The 21,314-nt window shown below is 37.2% G+C and overlaps 2 protein-coding genes across 15 annotated transcripts in view; one reads left to right on the top strand and one right to left on the bottom strand.

Annotated features, from left to right (window-relative positions):
- Positions 1 to 17,031, top strand: part of IRAG2 (inositol 1,4,5-triphosphate receptor associated 2) — a 109,811-nt gene extending 92,780 nt beyond the window's left edge. For all 9 annotated transcript variants that reach the window (XM_044941249.2, XM_044941248.2, XM_044941247.2 and 6 more), the window contains 8 exons: positions 1,461 to 1,595; positions 9,513 to 9,660; positions 10,549 to 10,592; positions 12,397 to 12,459; positions 12,573 to 12,622; positions 12,920 to 13,021; positions 14,968 to 15,075; positions 16,516 to 17,031. In XM_044941249.2, coding sequence (XP_044797184.1) covers positions 1,461 to 1,595; positions 9,513 to 9,660; positions 10,549 to 10,592; positions 12,397 to 12,459; positions 12,573 to 12,622; positions 12,920 to 13,021; positions 14,968 to 15,075; positions 16,516 to 16,759 — 894 coding nt within the window. In that variant the 3' untranslated portion in view covers positions 16,760 to 17,031. The remainder of the gene's footprint in view (positions 1 to 1,460; positions 1,596 to 9,512; positions 9,661 to 10,548; positions 10,593 to 12,396; positions 12,460 to 12,572; positions 12,623 to 12,919; positions 13,022 to 14,967; positions 15,076 to 16,515) is intronic.
- A 143-nt stretch (positions 17,032 to 17,174) lies between these two features.
- The window catches only part of DNAI7 (dynein axonemal intermediate chain 7), an 88,253-nt gene continuing 84,113 nt past the window's right edge, over positions 17,175 to 21,314 (bottom strand). For 5 of the 6 annotated variants that reach the window (XM_044941255.2, XM_006064283.4, XM_044941257.2 and 2 more), the window contains 2 exons: positions 18,622 to 18,735; positions 17,175 to 17,523 (listed from right to left, as the gene is read on the bottom strand). In XM_044941255.2, coding sequence (XP_044797190.2) covers positions 17,245 to 17,523; positions 18,622 to 18,735 — 393 coding nt within the window. In that variant the 3' untranslated portion in view covers positions 17,175 to 17,244. The remainder of the gene's footprint in view (positions 17,524 to 18,621; positions 18,736 to 21,314) is intronic. The other variant, XM_044941256.2, reaches the window with a different exon arrangement.

The raw sequence follows: 21,314 nt of genomic DNA on the forward strand, positions 1-21,314 counted from the left end.
TTCCAGTTTCTCTATATCTTGGCCAGCATGTTATTTTCTGATTTCTAATAGTAGCTATTCTAATAGGTGCAAGGTGATATCTCATTGTGGTTTTGACTTGCATTTCTGATGATTATATTTGAAGCATCTTTCATATGCTTACTGGCCATTTGTGTATCATCTTTGGAGCATGTCTATTCAAGTCCTTTGCCAAAATTAAAGTAATAGATATGATTTGCAAATATTTTCTCCCATTCCATGGGTTGCCTCTTCATTCTGTTGATTATGTCCTATGATGCACAAAAGTTTGTAAGTTTGATGTAGTGCTCTTTGTCTACTCCTGCTTTTGTTGTCTATGCTTTTGGTATCATATTCAAGAAATCATTGCCAACTCCATTGTCAGGAAGCTTTTCCACTATGGTTTTCTTCTAGAGTTATCTTCTAGCATTATATAGTTTGGGGTCTTCAATCCATTTTGGATTGATTTTTGTATATAACGTAAAATAAGAGTCCAACTTTACTGTTTTGCAGTTTTCCAGCATCTTTTATTAAAGAGACTTTTCTTTCTCCATTTTGTAGTCTTGGCACCCTTGTCAAAGATCATTTGACCATATGATCATTTGACCATGTGTAGGTTTATTTCTGGGCCTGCTATTCTGTTCTATTGGTCTGCCTTTATGCCAATACCATACTATTTCGGTTACTGTAGCTTTGTAATGTGCTTTGAAACCAAGACATGGGGTAGCTTTAGCTTTGTACTTTTGTTTTCAAAATTTTTTTGCTCTTCAGAGTCCTTTGAGATGCCATATGAATTTCAGAATGAATTTTTCTGTTTCTGCAAAAAAATAAAATCCACTGGGATTTTGATAGAGATTACATTGATTTGTTAATTGATTTGACTAGTATGGACAGTGAGACAAATGGCTTTTCATCAGGAAAGCCTTAGGAAAGCCATCATCTTAGATCAATGGCACAGGTTTGAGATAAATATTCATAAGGTAATAAAGGCCTACTTACATAACCAGCCTAGGCTCACCTTGTTATCAATGGAAGAGCAAATATAGTGGTCAGTGTCAAATATAATTTGAGTGTTTTTCCTACTTTTCTTACAAGTTCAAACTAGGTTCTTCATATAGTGCATTCATTTATAGGAATAATTTCTTTACCACTGCCAATTAATTATATCCCATCCCATTAACTGTAGAAGAAAGATATAAACACACATGAAAGAGTGGCAAATTTGGGAAGTTAAAGTGGAGGAGATCAAAATTGTATAACAGACTTTATGAACACCTCCATAGGTCTACTTGATAGCCAACAAAGATCGTAATATTTCAGTGGCATTCATTATTTGTCTTTACTGCTGCTTTTCACCTTCCATGGAGATAATAGAGTCATCTGCATTTACAACATAGTCAGCATGAGAATCACTTGCTGAATACTTGGGTTTGATACTTTCTAATACTTTACTTTCTGTGCAGTCTTTAACATCTCTTTGTGAAGATGACAGCCAGGCCCAGGAAATCATTAAGAAGCTGGAGAAGAGTATAACGTTCCTCAGCCAGTGCACAACACGAGTGGCCAGTAGGGCTGAGATGTTGGGAGCCATTAATCAGGTAATTTGTCTCCATTTTTCTAGTTACAATGAAATTACTGAAAGGATTTATTATCTGTAACATTATGGATTGTATTTCTAGGAAAGTACTCTATTTGATCATTTCAGAATATTTTTGGTATTTTGTGCTTTTAAACAGTGCAGCAATAAAGATTCTTGTTTATGGATCTTCTCATACTTATTCAGAGAGAAGTAGATTTTTTTTTTTTTCAAAATTTCTTTGTGGGAAGTTCTGGGGAAGATTTTAAGTTTTTGAATCTATACCTAAACAGATGTGTTATATTCATATCTCTAAATAATATGTCTACACTATCACTTAGTGATTTATTTACAGTTTTAGATATTTATTTGTTTCCTACTATGAAGATGAATATTTAGTTCTTTAATCAGTCTCTCCTCCCTCACACCTAAAGTGTCTTTCACTTTATTATTGATCTCTCTTCTTTCCTGACCAAGCTTAAATTCCATGGTTAAACATGACATTCACTCTCTTGCATGAACTCTCAACAATTTTACCTCTCTTGTTTTATTCATTTATTTAGAAAATCTACAATCTTGTTTAATACACTTCTTTACCTGCTCATGCCTGCATAGCTGGAAAACCTCACACCCTTATGCTGACTGAGTTCTCTTGAAATTCATCACACATCATAAGTGGTCCTTGGGGCTTCCTATCATTCACCCTGCTTCTCTTCTATATATCAATTTCATACTTTCCCTTTCCCCTGAAATCCCCATCCTGTCCTTTCCTACCTTCTCTGTCAAATGATGACTTTGCTTCCTAATTCAATAGGAAATTTGAGGCAGTCAGAAGGAATCTACCAAAAGCTTTGAACCTACAAGCATCTAAACACTCAACATTGCCTTCCTTCCTAGTACCAAAGATGAGTTTTCTCCTATCCAAGGCTAACCATCCCACCTCTATGCAAGAGCCCATTCCTTTCAGTTTGCTCAGAATCTGGGCCACAATTCTCCCTGCAGTCTTTCATCTCCAGTTTTTCCCCACTCTATCAAATCATTCTCATCAGCACACAAATACTTAAATACTTTGTCTTTAAAACAGGAAAAATAACACAAAGCAAACACAGAAAATTTTTCACTCTTTCTCTTTTGGTTACCACCTTGTTTCTCTGTTCCCATTTTTAGCAAATTTCCTCAATAGAACTGAACTCACAGTTTCCAATTTCTCTCCTCCCGTCATCTCTGAAATTTACTCTAGTCAGCCTTAACTTACTCTTTTTTCTTAACCTGTCTGCTATATTCAATATGGCTAAGCTCTTCCTCCTCCTGGAAACACTCTTGACATTTGGCTTCCAAGTACCACAATCCCCTGGTTTTTTTCTCTACATCATGAATCATCATGGACCTTTCCAGGCTCCTTTACGGGTCCCATCCTTTCTCCCAGCCTTATTAATCTTGGACCCCACGGCTTTACCTTTACGCGTCTGATCTCCAACATCACTCAATCCTGGTACTATCCCATCTAGTCAACTGATGACTCCCCAACTCACACACTTATCCTAAACATCTGCCATGAGTTTTAGACTAGAATCTGCTACTGTTGACATAGCACTTCCACTTGGAAGTTTGATAGACAGCTTAAACTTAACATGTCCAAAAAGAAACTGCTGATGGAAGGAAAGAAAATATTTGAAGGTCATATATCTAATAAGGGTCTAGTTTCCAGAATATGGGCTTCCCTGATAGCTCAGTTGGTAAAGAATCTGCCTGCAAAGCAGAAGATGCTGGTTCAATTCCTGGGTTGGGAAAATCTTCTGGAGAAGGGATAAGCTACCCACTCCAGTATTCTTGGGCTTCTCTTTGGCTCAGCTGGTAAAGAATCCGCCTGCAATGTGGGAGACCTGGGTTTGATCCCCGGGTTGGGAAGATACCCTGGAGAAGGGAAAGGCTGTCCATTCCAGTATTCTGGCCTGGAAAATTCCATGAACAGATGAGTCTGGTAGGCTACAGTCCATGGGGACGCAAAGAGTTGTACATGACTGAGACTGAGCATACATGCACATACATCCAGAATATGTCAAGAATGCTTGCAACTTAGCAACAGAAAGATAAGCAATCCAGTTAAAAATGCAAATAAGACTTGAATAGACATTTCCCTAAAGAAATTATACAAATGGCCAATAAGCACATGAGAAGATGCTTAATTGTTAGCGAATTGAAAATCAAAGCCATAATGATACACCACTTCATACCCACTGCTGCTGCTGCTGCTAAGTTACTTCAGTCGTGTCTGACTCTGTGCAACCCCAGAGATGGCAGCCCACCAGGCTCCCCCGTCCCTGGGATTCTCCAGGCAAGAACACTGGAGTAGGTTGCCATTTCCTTCTCCAATGCATGAGTGAAAAGTGAAAGGGAAGTCGCTCAGTTGTGTCCGACTCCTAGCGACCCCATGGACTGCAGCCTACCAGGCTCCTCCGTCCATGGGATTTTCCAGGCAAGAGTACTGGAATGGATTGCAAGGAAAAAGAAAGGAAGGAAGAGGGAAAATAACTAGTGTTGACAAGGATGTGGAGCAATTACAATATTATTTTTTTATTGGAGGAAAATTGCTTCACAATGTTGTGTTGGTTTCTGCAATATTATTGTTGCATTATTAATATAATATTTAGCCACTAAAAGGAATGAAGTGTTGATACATGCTACAATGTAGCTGAATCTGGAAAATTTTATGTTATAGATGCTAGACACAAAGGACACATGTTGTGTGATTGTATTTATATATAGTATCTAGAGTGGATAAATCTTTAGGGAAAGGTAGAAGATTGGTGTTTGCTAGCTTCTAGGGGAAGGAGGTGAGTAGGAAGTAACTGCTTCATAAGTATGGGGTTTTATTTTGAGATGATGAAAATGTTTGGGGACTAGATAGAAGTGGTGTTTGTATAACATTGTGAATGTACTAAAGGTCACTATATTGTTCACTCTAAAATATTGAATTTTATATTGTGAATTATACACTAGTATAAAAAAAGAAAAAATACAATAAATATATATTTTGTCAGGTTGCAGTTCAAATAAAACTGTAAATAGATGTTTTTGAGACAGTTAGGGAAATTTGAATATGAATTAGATGATATTAAGGTGTTTCTGTTTATGTTGTTAGAAGTGATCATGGTATTATTTAAAGACATATACTCCCATTTTTCAGATATTTATTAAAATGTTTAAGAGTTAAATAATATGATGTCTGTCAATTGTACTTTAAAAAATAGCATTCAAACTTTGAGATGAAACTTATACGCCAAAATGTTGACAGTTCTTGAAACTGATTGTTGGATATATGTGAATCTATTGTGTACTTTTTGTGTCTATGGAAATTATCATAATATAAACAATTTTAATTTTAAAAAAGATAATATTAGATCTATATTATCTGCAAATATTATTATGCCCATGTAAGTTCTATTCATAGCATATACAAGTAGTCTTTTATGATGACTTTTCCTTTTTTGCACAATGTTTATGTTCTTTTTGGAGTTAATAATTTTACTTTACCATGATTGTTATGCTTAGTTTTCTATTTCAGTTCAGTTCAGTTCAGTCACTCAGTCGTGTCTGACTGTTTGCGACCCCATGAACCGCAGCACACCAGGCCTCCCTGTCCATCACCAAATCCCGGAGTTCACTGAGACTCACGTCCATCGAGTCAGTGATGCCATCCAGCCATCTCATCCTCTGTCGTCCCCTTCTCCTCCTGCCCCCAATCCCTCCCAGCATCAGGGTCTTTTCCAATGAGTCAACTCTTCACATGAGGTGGCCAAAGTACTGGAGTTTCAGCTTTAGCATCATTCCTTCCAAAGAAATCCCAGGGCTGATCTCCTTCAGAATGGACTGGTTGGATCTCCTTGCAGTCCAAGGGACTCTCAAGAGTCTTCTCCAACCCCACAGTTCAAAAGCGTGAATTCTTCGGCGCTCAGCCTTCTTCACAGTCCAACTCACACATCCATACATGACCACAGGAAAAACCATAGCCTTGACTAGATGGACCTTTGTTGGCAAAGTAATGTCTCTGCTTTTCAATATGCTATCTAGGTTGGTCATAACTTTCTTTCCAAGGAGTAAGTGTCTTTTAATTTCATGGCTGCAATCACCATCTGCAGTGATTTTGTAACACCCAAAAAAATAAAGTCTGACACTGTTTCCACTGTTTCCCCATCTATTTTCTATGAAGTGATGGGACCAGATGCCATGATCTTCGTTTTCTGAATGTTGAGTTTTAAGCCAACTTTTTCATTTACTTATCTCTAATTTATTCTTAACCTCTCCATGGAGTCTAGATTTCACAATAGATACACATTCATCAGATATTCTGTCAATTTTTTCTTTGAGTTGTTGCTTCCAGGGACTTTTGACCTGTCAGTCTCAACTGGCGGGTGTGTGTGTGTGTGTGTGTGTGCGCGCGCTCAGTTGTGTCCGACTCTTTGCGACCCTATGGACTGTAGCCCACCACGCTCCTCTGTCCATGGAATTTTTCCTGGCGAGAATATTGGAGTGGGTTGCCATTTCCTACTCCAGGGAATCTTCCTGATCCCAGGGATAAAACCTGCATTTCTTGCATCTCTTGCATTGGCAGGCAGATTTTTACCACTATGCCATGTGGGAAGCAAATTCTTAAATGAAGACTTCTTTCACCTCTCTCTTGAGTTAAACTCCATTTCCTGAATCCCATGCCTCCTTCTTTGCTGGTTTATTTATTTTTCTTTATTTTGATGGAACATCTCACCCAGTAACTTTCCAAGAAAAAGAATGCCTGGGAGGTAAACTTTTTGAGATGTTATGTAACTGAAAATTCAAGTCTTTATTCTTATGCATCTTTACATTAGCTGGGTAAAGGATTTTAGGTTAGAAATCATTTCCTTTAGAATTTTTCTTGCACTGCCTCATTTTCTTCTTAGCTTCTGGTGTCGGATCAAATTTTGATGCCATTCTGACTCTTGAGCTTTTGTTTATAACATATTTTTACTTTCTAGAAGCTTTTAGAATATTCTCTTACCCCTACTGTCCTTCCCTGGCATGGGTTTATTTTCAGCCACTATTTTAGGTCCTGAGTGGACATAAATTGACAAGTTATTCCTTGAGTTCAGAAATTTTCTTGAACTATTTCCTTTTCTATGCCTTGTGGACTTTTTCTACATTTTCTATACTTGCATTCCTGTTTTTTGGCTGTTGGATCTCCTGAACTGTCCTTTCTCTTCTCTTTTCTACCTTTTATTCTTTTTGCTCTAGTTTCAGAGAAGTTTCCTCAACTTTATCTTGAGACTCTTCTCTTATGTATTTTTGTTATATTTCTAACTTCCAGACTTTTAAAATTCTCAGATCCTAACTTTTTTATACCTTGTTCCTATTTCACAAATGTAATGCTTATTTTTCTCTGAAGATATTGATAGCTTCCTTAAGTTTTCATTTTTCTGTAGTTTATTTCTTTCAGCTTGTTTTTTCCCCCTGTATTTTTATTTTCTTTTCTCAGGTTAGAGATTTGCCTCTGACTAGTGATGACCCATTAACTAGTCCCATTAATTGATTGGGAACTCGGGATGTGTTAGGTGGGGAAGCTTTTTCCTGGTTCTGAGTTTCACACAGGCCGGGAGGTTTCACCAGCATCCTCTTATACCAATAGTTTTAAGACTTTCATCCTGCAGTGTTAAGATTCCTCAAAGAAAATTCCAACTGCCTATCTTGAAAGTATAGTCCTGGCTACCAGTGTTTGGTAGTTAGAAGAAGAATAAGGCTTTGTATCTTAATATTCAACATGTATCAGCAACAGCCACAGGAGTGGAAAAGGTCAGTTTTCGTTCCAATCCCAAAGAAGGGCGATGCCAAAGAATGTTCAAACTATTGTACAATTGTGCTCCTTTCACATGCTAATAAGATTATGCTCAAAATCCTTCAAATTCGGTTTCAGCAGTATGTGAAGGAGAACTTCCATTTGTACAAGCTGGGTTAGACAAGGCAGAGGAACCAGAGATCAAATTGCTGACATTTGTTGGATCATGCAGAAAGTAAGGGAATTCGATAAAGGCATCTACTTCTGCTTCACTGACTATGCTAAAGCCTTTGACTGTGTGGATCACAAAAAACTGTGGAAAATTCTTAAAGACATGAGAGTACCAGATCACCTTATCTGTCTCCTGAGAAACCTGTATGTAGGTCAAGAAGTGGCAGTTAGAACTGGGCATGGAGCAACTGACTTGTTCAAAATTAGGAAAGGTGTATGACAAGGCTATTGTCACCATGCTTATTTAACTTATATGCAGAGTACATCAAGTGAAGTTGCTGGGCTGGATGAGTCACAAGCTGGAATCAAGATTGCCAGGAGAAATATCAACAACCTCAGATATGCAGATGATACCATTCTAATGGCAGAAAGTGAAGAGGAACTAAACACCTTCTTGATGAGGGTGAAAGAGGAGAGTGAAAAGGCTTACTTGAAACTCAACCTGAAAAAAACTAAAATTATGGCATCTGGTCCCATCACTTCATAGCAAATAGATGGTGAAAAAGTGGAAGCAGAGATAGAATTTATTTTCCTGGGCTTCAAAATCACTGCTGACAGTGACTGTAGCCATGAAATTAAGACACTTGCTCATTGGAAGGAAAGCTAATGACAAATTCACATAGTATATAAAAAAGCAGACATCCCTTTGGTGACCAAGGTCCGTATAGTCAAAGCTATGGTTTTTCCAGTAGTCACGTGTGGATGTGAGAGTTGGACCATAAATAAGACTGAGTGCTAGAGAATTGATGCTTTCAAACTGTGATGCTGAAGAAGACTCCTGAGAGTCCCTTGGACAGCAAGGAGATCAAACCAGTCAATCCTAAAGGAAATCAACACTGAATATTCATTGGAAGGATTGATGCTGAAGCTCCAATACTTTGGCCATCTGATGCAAAGCTAACTCATTGGAAAAGACCTGGATGATGGCAAAGATTGAGGGCAGGAGGAGAAGGAGGTGACAGAGGATGAGATGATTAGATAGCATCATCAGCTCAGTGGACATGAATTTGAGCAAACTCTGGGAGATAGTAGAGGACAGAGGAACCTGGCGTGCTGCAGTCCATGGAGTCACAAAGAGTCAGACATGACTTAGGGACTGACCAACAACAGACTTTTGCTTAAATCTATTTTTTTCTGTAGGATCCATTCACCATCAACTGTTACTGCTCAATCCACAGACCCTCTGTTCAAATCTCTCCAGATATCCACCATTTTAATCTTTCCCCAAAATGGTAGAGTGGCTCAGCTGACCTGAGTGATGGAGGGGATCTGTGGATCTAATTGCTTTTTATACAGATTTTCAACTCTTCATGTGTTTTACCTCCAAGCTTAATTCCAGACATACCACTAATTCTTAGGCATTTGTGGATTTCTGTGATTCAACCCAGGTTTCTTCCAGACTTTTCTTACTTTATTTTTTAGGGTTTGGCTTTTCAGGTCTTTGTCATTTACCTCTAGTCTGTCTACTTGGCAAGTGTTCAGAATTTGGTTGCTGTTCTATCCTCTTCCATTCTGATTACCCTTGTATGCCTGCCTGCTAAGTTGCTCAGTCACGTCCAACTCTTTGGGACCCTATGGACTGTGGCCCACCAGGTTCCTCTGTCCAAGGGATTCTCCAGGCAAGAATACTGGAGTGGGTTGTTGTGCCCTCCTCCAGGGCACCTTCCTGACCCAGGGTCTCTTTATGTCTCCTGCATTGGCAGGCAGGTTCTTTACCACTAGCAACACCTGGGAAGCCCTTACCCTTTTATATTCATGCCTTTAAAACACAACAACAAAAAACTTTTATCATCACTTTAGTGGGATTTATGTCTGGGATGAAGACAAGAACATGTACCTTTTAACTGGGTATTAAGGATAGTATTTTCGATGTAAATTTGTTCTTTTTTTTTTTTTTCCTGCTAGGAAAGCCGGGTTAGTAAAGCAGTTGAAGTGATGATTCAGCATGTAGAAAATCTGAAGAGGATGTATGCCAAAGAGCATGCTGAATTAGAAGAACTGAAACAGGTTCTTTTGCAAAATGAAAGGTCTTTTAACCCTCTTGAAGATGAAGGTAATAAAAGTTTAAGATAATAGTATCAGTTACATTTTTCTGACATTCTCCTCTTTTATTCTCTCTTACTAATTCTTATTATACACTGTCTTTAGTACAACACCCTTTATGTTAAGGTTGTTTTAGAAGAATATACAAAGGATACAATATATAAAATAATATAAGAAGTAACTCATTCCTGTTATTTATATAGCCCAAAGTAAGATGTCAGCATACAAATTAGGAGACAAGTATTTTATGGTAGATACCAACAATTCATTAAATTGTTGGTATGAGACAGTCATATCAACTCATTGACTCCAGTGTTGTCCTACTTAGGAACTGGCTCTTTTGCCATACATAAAACAAGGCCCCATAGTATAAATGAACCACTTTCGTCAACAGTGGTTTTGTATCCAGGGAATGACCATGGCAGAATAAGCTAATGAGTGTCTTGGAAAATAGTGAGACTACTAAGACCATGGAAAGTATCTCAACAGAAGGCCTATATATACCTTGTAATAATTTTATTTTAAATAGATAATATAAATGTTCATAAACAGAATATTCATTTTAATGATATGTTCTCTCTTTTGTAAAAGTAATAATGTTTGGTGATCTTCTGATCTGTAATTTGGGGCTCATTTATTCAGCATACATTCATTTTGTGCCCCATCTGTCCCAGACAGGCATCGTGGACAGTGGCAGTGACACAGAGGACTGTATTTCATTGGTTCAGATATTGCTTTGAATCACCAAATAAATGACAGCTAGATATCTGCATTGTTCAGTAGTCACTAGGGTCTTAAATAGTTTCTGACTATTACTTGTCTTTATAAAGAATTAAGACCATTATGTTAAATTGCATGTGTTAATTCAAAAAACATGCAAATGTGTTTTCCCTTTCAGATGACTGCCAAACTAAAAAACGTTCATCTTCTGTAAACTCTAAGGTAATTACCAATTCACTGAACAAATGTCTATCAAATGTTACAGATGAGATGATTTAAAAATATTTTTTGAAGTAACATGGATTTAAATGTAAATCATAAAGCAACAATGATTTTAAGTCATATATGTTATATGCATGTGTGTTTATGTTTATATATATATGCTTTTATACTTCTTGCAATATTTGTATGGAACAAGGCTTCGCAGGTGGTGCACTTGGTAATGAGCCCACCTGCCAATGCAGGAGATTCAAGAGACACCAGTTCCATCACTGGAGTAAGAAAATGGCAACCCACTCCAGTATTCTTGCCTAGAAAATTTCATGGACAGAGGAGCCTGGTGGGCTACAGTCCATAAGGTCACAAACAGTCGGACGCGACTGAGCACGCACACACGCTAAGTTTGCCTGCAGTGAGATGCAAGTCAGTGTGACAACAGTTTCTCTTTGATGTGAAACCAGAATTGGGAATAAGCAGTCTAAAAGTGGCAGAGCAGCTTTAGAAAATCTCTAGGGCCCAGTTTCCTTCCCTCTTACTGAATCATCACCCTCAGAGCTTTGCTTCCACCTCATGGTCTAAGATAGCTTTGTCAGTTCTGAGTACCAAGTCCTGGTGATTACTTAATATGTTGCATCACATTCCAAGAAAAAAGAATAAGAGAAACAGGTGTTCTCTCTCTCTCTGAAGACACTCCCTAGAAGTCCTAGCTAACATTTCCCTTTTCATTTTTGCTTGGAAACAAAATGAAAACAGAGCTTTTATTCTGGAGGCTGTATGTGTAACTGAAAATCAAGAGGTCTGTTACTAAAAAAAGGAGGAGGGGGGGTTGGAAAATGGGATATTGAAAGTCAACCTGCAGTTTTTGTCAGTTTAAAAATCAGAATTTCACAGAATTTTTGAGCAAGTGAGTTTAAAAATCATTCCATCTAAATTGATCTTTTGCACAGATGAACAAAATCACTTTCACAGAAATTATATGTTTAGTTATGATCCTATCATGATAGAACCATGATTAGAACCCAGATTCCTGGACCACAATTTGATTTGCTTGATGTTCAACTAACCTATAAAATTAAATTAGGGATGATGGTTTAAGAAAAGAATTCACATAAAAATTCTCATTTATTTTCCTACATTTACCATATTTTTATTTCCTGTAGTCCCACTTATTTCAACTTTAAGAGTCACAAAATATGACATAACATTTTCCTTTGTAAATCTCAAGGCTAAGGTATAGAAAACATCCATTCATTAAAATGTCATACTTACCCTTATATGTGTTAAATGGAAAAAAATGAAACCATGAAAAAAGAAAGCTCTTAAATAGACGCATATTTATCTCCTCTTGATTTGAGGAAATTTCTCCAAGTATAAAAGAAATGGCAGCAAAAGTGAGGAAAAGATGAAAAGATTTGGCTGCATTAACAATAAAAAAGTTTTTTGCCAAGAAGTATCTTTTGCAAAATTAATATGAGCAAAAATCATAAACAGGTGGTTCTCAGATCAGATACATAGTTATTCAACATAGAAAAATGGTGTTCAGAGTTACTATAAACCTAAACAGAAAACCTTGTATTCCTTACTTGACTGGCAAAGATTATCCAGTGTTGGAGAAGGTTGAATATAAATTGGCAGAATATTTCTGAAAGGAAATTCGGCCATAACAAAAACCTTGAAAATATGTCTCTTGTTTAACTCAGCAATGGTCAAGTACATTGATGTGTACATACAAGAATATCCGTCAGTGTTTCATACAAGGATAAAATATTGAGAATTTTCTAAATGTACATTTCTTCCCTTTGAGTAGCCATCTTCTCTTCGAAGAGTGACCATTGCCTCTTTGCCCAGAAATATTGGAAATGCAGGAATGGTAAGCAAATTCCTAAGTGTTCTTAGTCCGAAGCAAATTAATTTTCATATCACAAACGTATAAACTTCACTAAATTTGTATTTTATTATTTCCTTAATGTCTGAACTTTAAAGTTGGCTGGGATGGAAAATAATGACCGATTTAGTAGGAGGTCAAGCAGTTGGTAAGTATAATTTTATGATGCCTCTTTGGGAACCTTATTATTTTATAATTTGGCTAAAATAAATGTTTGAAATAAGCAATACAGTAACATTTGTTTTGTATGGAGTATATGCAGAATAGTTATAAAAATTGGCATATGATCATGAAATTGTTTTCTTATGAGATAAGCATTACATGAATATGCTAAAGAAAAAATAAGAACATATTGCTTCTGTATTGATTTAAGTAGTGGGAAATAAATTGGTAATGGCTACACCAGTATTTGATTTGATAAGTGCCTATAATCATCTTTATTTAGGCGTATTTTGGGGTCAAAGCAGAGTGAACACCGTCCCTCATTACATCGATTTATTAGCACCTATTCCTGGGCAGATGCTGAAGAAGAAAAGTGTGAACTAAAGTAGGTGAAGCTTGATGTGTTTATTAACCTGACGTGACTGGGGAATAAATAGTGGGCATCGCTTTTATTCTGTGGAGTCCACTGGTGCAGCATCAAAAAGACCATTCATTGTATAAGACTTTTATGAAAATAAAGCACTATGTAAATGTTACTTATGAGTACATTCACTCAGTATTGCAAGGTGTGAGGTCTTAAGTTAGAAAAGAACCTGAAATTTGCCAGATTTGTGAAGATAATCTTTTTCCTGTATAGGTATATTGTCATCAGGGGGAAAGGTTCATAAGAGAGCCATAGAAATAAAATGTTCATCAACTTAGATGAATTATATACAACATGTGTGTGTGTACATATAGACATATATGTATATATTTATATATATCCTAAAGGCACATATGTAATATATGTGTATTACATATACATCTGTCTTCTCTTTAGGTAAATGAAGAGTAGGAAAAACAAAACTCTATATTGCTATCTCTATATTTAGCAAGTGAAACAAATAAAATATACTTCTATAGTGAAAGGTAGAAGGTAAGAGGGAGGGACATGAAGAAATGCTGCCTCTAAAATCCTTGGTGACATTTGGTCTGTTCCTCATCTGTAGAGATCTTAATGAAATGATTTTATGTTGATTGTATACACATTCCTTGCATGCCTATTATGTTAGGCACACTACGCTCAAGCTTAAGGGATATGAAGATGAAAAAGACATCGTTCCTACCCTCAAAGCCTTTTTTCTCTCTTAAATAATCGTGGAAGCCTAATTGCATGGACTGAATTCCCTTTTATTAAAGATTTAGAGTTAACATAATGGATATTTTCTGATCTGGGTTTTAAAAAATTCAAGAGTTTCCTTGAGAAAAATTATCTATTTAAAAATTTTTGTTTGTATGGCATGATTTCTACTGAGAAGTTTTTGCAAACAAAAGACTGAAACCTTGAGAATCCTATAGGAATTCTGGGTTGGAAGTCTTATGTTCTTTAAAAACCAAATTAAAATCTACCACAGGCATTCCCTATAAATGTCTGACTGAAAAACAAAAACTTTGACATGCAGTTCATTGTGGCCACTGTGGGGGATTATGAACTTGAGATTTCAAAATTCAAATCTAACTAGGAACTCATGAATGGTCCCTGAAACATGGAACACGAACAATGAAACAGTTAAGTTTTTTTTCAAGCAAAGGATTCCTCTTTAAATAATATTTCAATACAGTCAACCCAATTGCAGCTTCCCAGTTCATTGAATACTATTGATTTTAAGTAGTTGTATACCAAACCTATCTTCATAAACACTTTTTAAATTATGAAGTTTTTTAAAGAAAGAAGAAATGACACTTTAATGCTATTCCAATTTAGTGTTGCTCAAAAAACCAACAGAGAAAAGATTAATTTTAATTATCTATATTCTATTTAATATAGAATGTTAAAAAAATGCGGTAAAAGAATACTTACTGAGAAAAATTTTACAGTATGTTGAATGAAAAATTCACAGAAGAAGAAATAGTGGCATCCACATTTGTTTCTTAAGGTGTAGTTACTTATACATACACATACACTCACACACATGCATGCTCATGCCAAGATGGAAAATCACAGAATAACACTGGTTAATTATAAGTGGTGAGAACTGACTAACTTACACATGTTCTTTGCAAATCTCCCCTTTTTATTTGTTCTTTGGCTAGCACCCGAACTTTCTACAACAAACATTTGCTATTTTTCTAAATACAAAGTTACTTTAAAAAATTAAATTCCTATAAATGATTAAAAATATAAAGTTGGTGATTTGACTTTTAGAATTAGGTATTTATCAGATTTTTCTAAAGCAAGATAAATATCTGTAAGCTTCCTTACAAAAAATACAGTAAAACTTAGCAGTATTTTATAAATAATTATAGAAAATTATCCATACTTTAATACTTAGAAACAATACTTATTTACAGAACTAAAGATGACTTAGAACCACCAGAAGAAGAAACAGTAGAAAAGACAAGAAAGCCAAGTCTTTCTGAAAAGAAAACTAATCCATCAAAATGGAATGTCTCTTCCATGTAAGTTATTTACTTGCTAAATGATATCATTTTGGTGGAATGGGGAAAGGTAAGGCAGGGTTAGAAGTTTTAATCTTTTTTATTATTTTTGCCTTTAAAAATTTATTTATTTTTGGTTGCACTGGGTCCTCATTGCTGTGTGCAGGCTTTCTCTGGTTGTGGCGGTTGGGGCCACTTTTCATTGCACGGCACAGGCGTCTCACTGCAGTGCTTCTCTTGTGGACACGGCCTCTAGGTACACAGGCTTCAGTAGTTGAGGCTCGTGGGCTCTAGAGCACAGGCTCAGTAGCTGTGGTGCTTAGTTGCTCCATGGCACGTGGGATCTTCCTGGACCAGGGATCGAATCTGTGTCCCCTGCATTGGCAGGTGGATTCTTTACCACTTTCCCAGCAGGGAAGTCTAGCAGCATCAATCTTAATCAAATTACTTTACTAAAAGATCTTTGAAAATGTTAAATTTAAGATGAATAATAACAAACTCCATATGGTCTTCAAGAATTATTCCTGAACCTATGAGCCACAGGAGGCAGGGGAGTTCACAGTGTAAAGAACTTGGCCTTGGGACCAGATGACTGAAGTAGCTCCCTAACTAGCTGTGTGACCTGGGCAAGTTCATCCGTTTCTGACCATCAGCTTCTTCATCTATAAAGTAGGAATGATACTAGTACTTATGTCATTGTTTCGCTATCATGATTAAATGAATTAGCACATGTAAAATGTTTAGTACAGTACCTAACACATAGTTAACTATTTTCAAAGACTTATATGATGCTGTAATAAGCTTTTTTGGTGGATGTTTCTAAAAGGAAGAGTTCACATTTCAGTACACCAAAAGTCCAGGGTATGATGAGGAATAAGTGACATGCTTATAAGTACATACACATAAATTGTGCTCAACCCAATAAATAACGTTGTTTCTACCATAGGGATATAAATTGCCTTTCCTGACTTAAAGAATGAAATTAGTACTCAAATGTACTTGTTAGGAGTTAAATAATGCCTAAATCACATAATTTTCAGATTTTTATCTTAGCACCTCATTTCTTCAATTCTAAAAAATTATAAGGGATAGCAGGGAGCAGATTGTGGCCAAGCCCAAGACAACAGATGACATTGTGTAGCTTATTACAAGCAGGTGTCAGTGGTAAAGAATATACTTGCTAATGCAGGAGATGTGGATTCGATCACTGCAACAGGAAGATCCCCTGGAGTGGGAAATGGCAACCCACTCCAGTATTCCTGCCTGGGGAATCCCATGGACAGAGGAGCCTGGTGGGCTATTGTCTGTGGGTTGGAGAGAGTCAGAAGTGACTGAGCACACGTGTACGCTGGTGGAATTATGTACGGCAGATCCATGACTTGATTATTGTTGGCAAAAGGAATGTTTCTAGTATACAGAAGATTGTGATTACTGCATACTGATTTTGTGTTTTTGTTGTAGTTATGATACATTAGCTTCCTGGGCAACAAACCTCAAGACGTCCGTCAGAGAGGCCAACAAGGTGCTCTGGCTTTCTGTGGCATTCATTGTACTGTTTGCAGCGCTGATGAGCTTCTTCACAGGCCGATTTTTCCAGAAGCCCGTGGACGCTGCCCCCACACAGGATGGGGACCCCTGGATGTCTCTAGAACACATCTTGTGGCCATTCACCAGACTGCGACACAACGGGCCACCGCCTGTGTGACTGCAGCCCACCCTACTGTGTGCAGCTTGGTTTTAAAGTTTCAGTATCTGAACTTTGTACATTGGTAACTTTTAGCTGGGAAATTATAGAATGGAACCAGAGGTTCTCAGAATGACTGTAAGATATTTTATATTCCCTCTTTCTGTGATTACCTTCCTCACTAAAATGCAGTGGGGAGGAAGCCTGCTTATATGATTTTTTAAATGAGCTTTCTGAAGAGGAGTTATTATTGTTTGTTAAAATTTATTGAAATAAAGAACCATTCAAAACTATTAACAGTGAACATTGGAAATCTCAGTAGGCCAAGTACAAGAGAAAAAAAAAAAAACTAATTCTTAAAAAATAAAATGAGTATAAAATGCTGATTAGATCATTTGAACAGCCTGTTTGAAATATATTCACTCATTACACTTTATTGAAGAAATACCTGATGTTTCTCCAAGTTGTTTGATTCTTCATACTGGATAAAATTTATCGCTGGGGATTTAAGAATAGCTGAGTAGCCTAGTTGAGAGTAGCATGTGGCATACAGAGTCAACAAACTGGCAGTTGGAATGCCTAACTGCCCTCATTGCTTCCTGAGAAGCAAAATCCTTAACCATGTGATATAAAGTGGAATGAAATTCAGTTTCTTCTTTAAGGACTTCAGAAAATGCATCACTGGATTCACTGATCTTGAGACTTTGTGCCCTGTCACCACTAAACATTAAAAGGGTCCAGTTAGGGTTCTGAATGGGTTCTTCTTTAAGAAGGTGTTCCCTCACCTAAAAAAAAAAAAGAGAGAGAAATCTGTGAATAGTTGCTCTTTTATTAGGTATTTTGACAGTTGAGTATGTTACTTTGTTTGTTGTTGTTGTTCAGTGGCTAAGTCATGCCCAACTATTCATAACCCAGCACACCAGGCTTCCCTGTCCTTCACTATATCCTGGAGCTTGCTCAAACTCATGTCCATTGAGTCAGTAATGGCATCCAAGCATCTCATCCTCTATCACTCCCTTCTCCTTCTGCTCTCAATCTTTCCCAGCATCACGGTCTTTTCCAGTGAGTCAGCTCTTCACATCAGGTGACCAAAGTTTTTCCATATGATGGTCACAAAAATTGTGAACAATTTTTTTGGCCAATCCAATATTTGAAGGGCTTAAGTTTCCCAAATTGCTAAGATAAAAAGAAATATTCTTAACGTCCCATTTTTTTTTAAAAGCATGAAACTATTTATATCTTAGTGTTTAAGGAGCTTATCAAAATATATTAATTCTTCAAAAAATATTTATTGAATGCCTTCAAGTGACAAGTATTGTTTCAGGTCCTGGGGACCTGAAACAATAAAACAAAAACAAAACAAAACAAAAAATAACCAAACATATTAATAAATAACAATCATAACAATAAAACCTTGTCTTCGAGGAGCTTGTATTCTAATGGAAGAAACATGCAGTAAACAAGATAAATAAATGTGGTAGCTCGTTTATGCTAAAATATTCATCAGTCAGCTTGCAGAATTTGATAACTTCTTTAGCAGGCAGTAGGAAATGTGCCCAGAAGGTTACTCTCAGAGGAGAAAGTTCATGAATCATAGACATATTCACATGAAAGGCTTACATTTATTCTTCAGTTGATGTAAAGCAGTCTCCAGCCTAAAATCAAGAGCATTTGATACCATAACAGACAATGAAGGCATGACCTTTACATGGTTTGGTTTTATATTTTTGGCAAAATGAAAGAAAATGAAGTTTGCCAACTCCATTTTGAATTTTAATTTTTTACCTTTTTAAAAGGAGAAAACATGGTCTACATTCATTTAGTTTTTGAGTACTTTATCTTCTTTTGGAAGACAAAAGTTTAAGGGGGTTTGCATATCATACCTGAAATACAGCTTTCTTAGAATCACATGCTGTATTCCACTTACTCCAACAAAATGCAAAAGCAGAACTTAACAGGGCCATTTGCCGATAAGCTTTCACTTCTACCGAAGGATGCTGTCAGTATAAAAACAAGTAGAGTTGATCACAGAGCCTCTCAAGTCTCCCTTCCATCCTTGACCTCCTGCAGTCTAGTCTGTTCTCAACCCAGATCCATTTAAAATGTAAGTCACATGAGGTTAAGTCAGAGAAAGATAAATATCATATATCACTTATCAACGGAATCTTAAAAAATGGTACAAATGAACTAATTTATAAAACAGAAATAGAGTCACAGATATAGAAAACAAACTTATGGTTACCAAGGAGGAGAGGTAGGGGAGGGATGAATTGGGAGGTTGGGATTGACATATACACACTACTACATATAAAATAGTCCATGGAATTCTCTGGGCAAGAATACTGGAGTGGCTAGCCTTTCCCTTCCCCAGTGGATCTTTCCAATCCAGGGATCGAACCCAGGTCTCCCGCATTGCAGGCAGATTCTATACCAGCTGAGCCACAGGGGAAGCCACATGGGATTCCCTGGTGGCTCAGATGGCAAAGCATCTGCCCGCAATGCGGGAGACCTGGGTTCAATCTCTAGGTTGGGAAGATCCCTTGGAGAAGGAAATGGCAACCCACTCCAGTTCTCTTGCCTAGAAAATTCCATGGATGGAGGAGCCTGGTGGGCTACAGTTCACGGAGTCGCAAAGAGTCAGACACGACTGAGAGACTTCACTTTCACATATAAAATAGACAACTAATATAAAATAGACAACTAATAAAGACCTGATATATAGCACAGGGAACTCGACACAATACTCTGTAATGACCTATATGGGAAAAGAATCTGAAAAGAGTGGGTTTATGTATATGTATGTATGACCGACTCACTACTATACAACAGAAACTAACACAACATTGTAGATCAACTATACTCCAATTAAAAAAATTTTAAAAGAAAAAAAATTCAAATATAAAAAATAATTTAAGTCAGACTCATGACTTCTTTCTCAAAATGGGGCAACGGCTTCCCCTTTCAGAGCAGAACCCAGGGTCCTAACAGTGCTCCACGGGGCCTCTGTGCTCTTATAGCCCCCGTTGTTGCTGTTCAGTCTCTCAGTTGTGTCCAACTCTTTGCAACACCATCGACTGCAGTATGCCAGGCTCTCCTGTCCTTCACCATCTCCTGGAGTTTGCTCACACTCATGTCCAATCCCCACCTTGAGGCTTTCCTCAAATGTTACCTTCTTATTGAGTCCCCCTCCCCCCACACCATATTTGATATTGTACCTTTTCTTTCTTTCACTTGATTTTATTATGTTTATTGTTGATGTTTGCCTCACTCTATTCTAGAATGTAAGCTCCACAAGGGCAGAGATCTTTGTTTTATTCAATAATGTTTCTAAAACATTATCTGGAATATAAGTGTTCAGAAAAAAATTCTTGAATACAGTATTCTGAAAAGATGAGTAGTATATGACGTTCAGCATTTGTAGAGTAACTGGCAACTTGAGTTACTAAAACTGAAGTGGGATTTTTTCCGCTATGCATATATGTATACACTCTTATAATGTGATTATTTCCAGTATGTGTCTACCCATATTGTCATTTTCTGGTATATTATAAGCTTTTTCTTGAGTTTAGAACTCTTCTGCCCAAAACATCTTTCATGATTAGAACTCACTCTGTCTTAATTTATGTATCATGAATGTTTGACAAACATCTACTGTGTTCTGGGAATAGGGTTGGTGCTAGAAAAATCAAAGTTGATTAAGGAATGGTCACCACTCTCAAGGAGCTCAGAGTTTAACATGGAAGGATCTCATTTAACTCAACTGATGAGTTACATGAAGCAATATGCAGACAGGAAGACTCTGTGAAGTAGGAGGACGTGGGTTTTAATGATCGGTGGTCCTTGTATGTATTTAATTTCACTTGATTTATCATGTTTGGGAAACTACTGAGTCATTTACTCTTTTCAGAAATCTTCCATATATGCACTCTGGAAGAAGAAAGAAAGCAGACAAAATGGGATGCTGCCCAAACTACCTCTGCACTAAACTGACCAGCTGTGGTTGTGCTCCATGTGTCAATATGAAGATCATTCTACAGAATATTAAATTTGAAAGAACCCTATATTTCTCAGTTTAGTTCAGTCGCTCAGTCATGCCCGACTCTTTGTGACCCCAGGGACTGCAGCACAGCAGGCTTCCTTGTCCATCACCAATTTGCAGAGCTTGCTCAAACTCATGTCCATCGAGTCGGTAATGCCATCCAACCATCTCATCCTCTGTCGTCCCCTTCTCCTCCTGCCTTCAATCTTCCCCAGCATCAGGGTCTTTTCAAATGAGTCAATTTTTTGCATCATGTGGCCAAAATATTGGAGTTTCAGCTTCAGCATCAGTCCTTCCAATGAATATTCAGGACTGATTTCCTTAGGGATTGACTGGTTGGATCTCCTTGCAGTCCAACAGGACTCTCAAGAGTTGTCTCCAACACCACAGTTCAGAAGCATCAATTCTTCGGCACTCAGCTTTCTTTATAGTCCAACTCTCACATCCATACATGACTACTGGAAAAGCCTTGACCTGATGGACCTTTGTCAGCCAAGTAATGTCTCTGCTTTTTAATATGCCATCTAGTTTGCTCAT

This window comes from Bubalus bubalis, chromosome 4 (assembly GCF_019923935.1).
Source record: "Bubalus bubalis isolate 160015118507 breed Murrah chromosome 4, NDDB_SH_1, whole genome shotgun sequence".
NCBI lineage: Eukaryota > Metazoa > Chordata > Mammalia > Artiodactyla > Bovidae > Bubalus > Bubalus bubalis.